Source organism: Podarcis cretensis (genome assembly GCF_951804945.1).
Source record: "Podarcis cretensis genome assembly, chromosome: 12".
Classification (NCBI taxonomy): domain Eukaryota; kingdom Metazoa; phylum Chordata; class Lepidosauria; order Squamata; family Lacertidae; genus Podarcis; species Podarcis cretensis.
Window position 1 is genome coordinate 45,646,627 of NC_137181.1, and position 4,422 is coordinate 45,651,048.

Here is a 4,422-nt window from a genome sequence, read left to right on the forward strand (position 1 = left end):
CATTTGAAGTTGATTTGGGGCAGGACTCCGGAGGGGGTTCTCAGATCAAGAAGCTGAATACACGGAGTTCAGAGACTTTATTGCTTAATTTAACCCAATACGGTTATTGCAAGCTGCTCTCTATCCAATGCAACTTACAAAGCCCCAAATATCAGGGCAGGCGAGGGCAGTTTGCAGGACCCCTTGAGCCCCGGCTCCTCTCTCCCTGTTGAACTTCAGAGGCGGCTTCACTCCCCGCCTCCCCACCCGGTTCAACTTCACTCCCACAAGGCGATTCGGATCAAGGCACAGGAGCAAACTCCTAGGGCCCCCCAATAAAATATTTGAAGGTGCCAATCCCCCCCAAAAAAAGTGCCATTCAAGTGGTGCCTTGGGGTCGATTAGGCGAGGCGAGGATTCCCTCCCCCGCCCCCCAAATGCTTGATTTGGCCGCCCTGATTCGGATCAAGGAGTGGAGACGAGCCACTCACCTCGTCGTCGTGGTGCTGGCAGTAGTTGACCCGGTCGGAGAAGACGGAGGAGAGGATGGTGTAAGGCGCGGCGGAGTAGGGCTGGCTGAGGGCGAGCTGCGCGGCCGCCGAGGCGGGCCCGGCGCCGGTGGAGGCGGGCGGGCCCGGGCCGAAGCGCTCGATGAAGTGGTCCTTGGTGAGGCGGACGCGCTGGTGGGCGCGCACGCAGTTGTCGCACAGGTGCTCCTGGCAGTCGAGGCAGCGCGAGCTGGCGGCGTTGCCTTCGTCGCACGAGCTGCAGCGGGGCTCGCCCTGGCGGCTGTGCGGCCGTCGGAGCAGCAGCGACGAGCCGCCGCCTCCGCCGCCGCCCCCCGACGACGCCGAGCCGGCCACGGAGCCCGGCGACGAGCCGCCGCCGGCCGAGGCGCGGTGTTGCTGCTGCTGCTGCTGAGGCGCCGGCTGCTGTCGAGGGTGGTGGTGGTGCCGGTTGTTGGTGCTGCTGTTGCTCCCCCCGACGACGACGACGCCTCCCCCGGGTCCGCCGGGGCGCCCGTTGTTCTTCTGGTCCTCGGCGGCGGCCGCCACGACGACCACGTCGAGCAGGTTGCTGAGGAGGAAGTTGGACGAGGGCAGCGCGTCCATGCCCGACGGCTCCGAGATCACCACCTTCTGGTCGCAGATGGGGCAGCGCAGCTTGAGAGAGTCCCCCGCGGCAGGGTGGCGCTGCGCCTCCAGGCACTGGCGGCAGAAGGCGTGCAGGCAGGGCAGGACGTGCAGGCGCCTCGACGGGGCGCACGAGGACGACGACCCCCCGCCGCCGCCTCCTCCTCCGCCTCCACCCCCCCCTCCTCCTCCAGACGAGGTGGAAGTCTGCGAGGACGACGACGAGGTGGACGAATTGGACGAGACCGGAGCCGGCGAGCCGCACATCTCCTTGCACAGCGGGCAGATCTGGAAATCCGACTCGGGGAACGAAGCCATTGGGGATTGCGGGGGGGGGGGCCTGGGGAGGAGAGAAGGGAGAGGGGCACGGGGCTAGCAAGGAGGCCGCATGAACCCCGGCGAGCTGCGGAGACCCGCTTGGCGAGCCCCGGTGGGTGGCATCAAGGAGGCGCGGTGTGAGGGCGCCGCTCCGAGCTTCCTCCTTGCGGGTTTGGCGGGCCGGTGGGTCCGGCCTCTCCTCCCTCCTGGCTTTCCCGTCCGCCGCCCTCTTTTAAGCTCCTTCAGGGCCCGGGTCTCTCTCCCTGCCGCGCCCCGCGACTGGCTGCGCGCTGCTGCTGCTGCGTCTTAAGCCGTTTCCGAGCCGCCGTCGCGCCTTCCTCCTTCCCTCTCGGCGCAGCGCTTTTGGGACGGCGGGGCGGGCGACCGAAGCTTTCCTGGTCGGGAAAGGGCATCGGCGCCTTCGCGTTGAAATCCAGCGCGGAGTGCACGTCGCCGGGCGATTATTATTCCTCCTCCTCCTTTTTCTTCGACCAGGGAAAAAACAACAACTAAATAATGGGGAGGGGGGGGGAAGAAGTCTCTGAACCCAGGACCTCTTTCCGCCGGTCTCAGAAGATGGGGAGAGCTGGGCCGAGGGGGGAAATGTCGATGGAGAAGAGGGAGGGAGGTCTTTGGGTTCACTTCTTTCTTGAGAGACTCCAGGAAAGGCGCAAGTTGTTGCCCAGACAGGCTTCTCCGGCCCCGATCCTCGCACGCCGGCCCCGCCACCGCATGTCGGGAGAAGCTGGAAGGAGAGAGAGATGGCGATCCGGCTGGCGCAGCAGCTTCTGGGCAGGCGGGCTCCCCAAAAGAGAAATGGTGTGTGTGCGCGCGCGCGCGCGGAGAGGAGAGGAGGGGAGGGGAGGGGTGGTTGCGAATGAATGAAATGAATGAATGGAGCGGAGCGCGCGATCTTACGCTAACGAGCTTGGCGTCTTGCCTTTGGTCCACGCCTTCCGCAGGTCTCGGGGGAGATCGGGCGATCGCATGGATCAGGTCCTCGCCTAAGATCTCCCGGAAAAAGAACACAAAACCCCGGCAACCGCCCACGCGGTCTCTCTCGGGCGCACACGCGCTCAGACCGGCGAAAGCCGGGGAGAGGAGCAGCAGTAGCGGCAGGTCCCGGCCGGCCGGCCTGAATTATTCATGGAGGGCGTATTATATTCACTCGCGCAAATTGGAGCGACGCTGCAATGCTATCCGAGTGGCCCACGCTCACCCAACAGGATCCACCCACCCCCTTCTTCGTCTCCTCTCTCGTGTGTTTTTTTCTTTTTTAAGCGCCCGAGCCTCGTCAGTATCCAAGATCACATTTCCTTTGTCATTGCGCCCCTTCGCGTGGTCTTCCGAGGGCGGTGTGTGTGTGTGCTTAAAATCCTCTTTCTTAAAATAAAATAAAAATGGTGCTTTCTGTCCTCAGAAACTCACGGAAACAGAAAGGGAGAGCCGGCAGCGGGTTTGAATTAGCAGCAGTTACGCAGCAGCATGGAGGTCCCGCAAATGAAAGACCAAATGCATTTGATTCCAACAGAGCCAGCGCGCTGGAGAATGGGTGGTTTCTCTCTCCCCCTCCTGTTTTATTACTTTTATTACAGTAGTATTATTATGATCTCCACCACCCGGTGGATTTAGGGGAGCAACGTGGTTCTTGCCGGGCGCCGATCTGCTCGCATTCCTGGTCCGCCTCTTTCAGGATGCGTGTTATTGAAACTGATCTAGAGTTCGGAATCCTTTTAATCTCCAAAGGAGCGAACTCACTTCCGCCTGAGCGCAGAGGGGGTGGCTAGAGGGAAAGGAGGGGGGGGGGTCTCAAAAGCAAACAGGAAACATTAACCCTCTTACTACCGCTGCCTTTTGTGTGCTGTTGGCTCTTTCCAGCGCAAGCGGGGAGGTTCTTGAAGCTTCTAGTAGCCAGGCGTTGCTCCTCGACTGGAATAAAACTTGCCTTGTTTTAATTCGCTTTTCCCTAATTTTTTTTTTTTTAACTGAGATAGCCGGGATGGGAGGATTAGGAGCTGGCATCAAGGCGTTAAATTAGCTGTCCCCCCTTTCCCGTCCAATTTTAAATTTTTGTTCTTGGTTTTTCACACACCCACACTTTTATTTTATTAAAAGTTGACGCCACCCTCATTGTTTACTCAGAAGTAAATCTTGTTAGTTTTCCAGCAAACTTAGTCTCAAGTAACAGTGCACAGGCTGCAGCTTAAAGGCACCAAGGGAACCAGTTTTATAGAGGGTTTTGTTTTAAATGGAAAACAACACCTTTCAAATCCCTTCCATGTTAAAGCACATGATTCTGTCCTTTCCAGTAATCTATAGATATAAGTTTCTGAGGAAACTCTTAATAGCTACAAAATAGCTAGCATTTATGAAATACATCAGTAAGATCTCATATTTTGTGGGGGGGGGAGGGCAAGGGGGGTTAATAATTCAGTCAATTCCATGCAAGAAGGCTTCTGCAAATTTGTGTTATTCTGAAATGAGGTCTGTCATCTGATTAAATCAATCTTACTGGGTTGATTGTATTAATAACTGCAGAAATTCCTCAATGAATTTGCTTGTGAATACAGTAAAAACATTATTCTGAAAGAGAGAGAAGCATTTCCTGACAGATGATATGCACACATATTACAGCCACCATCTTAGAAGAGGTATTCCCTTCTCTATGAGAGTAAATGAGGAAGTCTTCTTTCTAAAATGGTGCCTGCCAACTATGGCGTTTATAAGCACAGTACTTGAGTTAAAAATAAATAACTTTTTCTTTAAAAAATTTTTTAAAAACAGTGAGTCATTAAGGGTACATCTTAAAATATTTTCAGTTCATTAATTGACTTAACATTGTACCAAAACAATAACATTTAAGGGTTTAGGTATGCTTTACCAAACAAAGTAGCATGTATTAATATTTACTTTTAGTACAGGAAGTTAAGTTGTTTGACAGGAATCGCAAAAAATGGAATTCTTCTTTTCATAAAATGTTGACAAGCAAAAA

The 4,422-nt window shown here is 55.6% G+C and overlaps 1 protein-coding gene across 1 annotated transcript in view; it reads right to left on the bottom strand.

Annotated features, from left to right (window-relative positions):
* Positions 1-1,431, bottom strand: part of TRIM71 (tripartite motif containing 71) — a 53,532-nt gene extending 52,101 nt beyond the window's left edge. The window contains exon 1 of the mRNA XM_079947214.1: positions 471-1,431. Coding sequence (XP_079803340.1) covers positions 471-1,430 — 960 coding nt within the window. The 5' untranslated portion in view covers position 1,431. The remainder of the gene's footprint in view (positions 1-470) is intronic.
* Between the last annotated feature and the right edge of the window lie 2,991 nt (positions 1,432-4,422).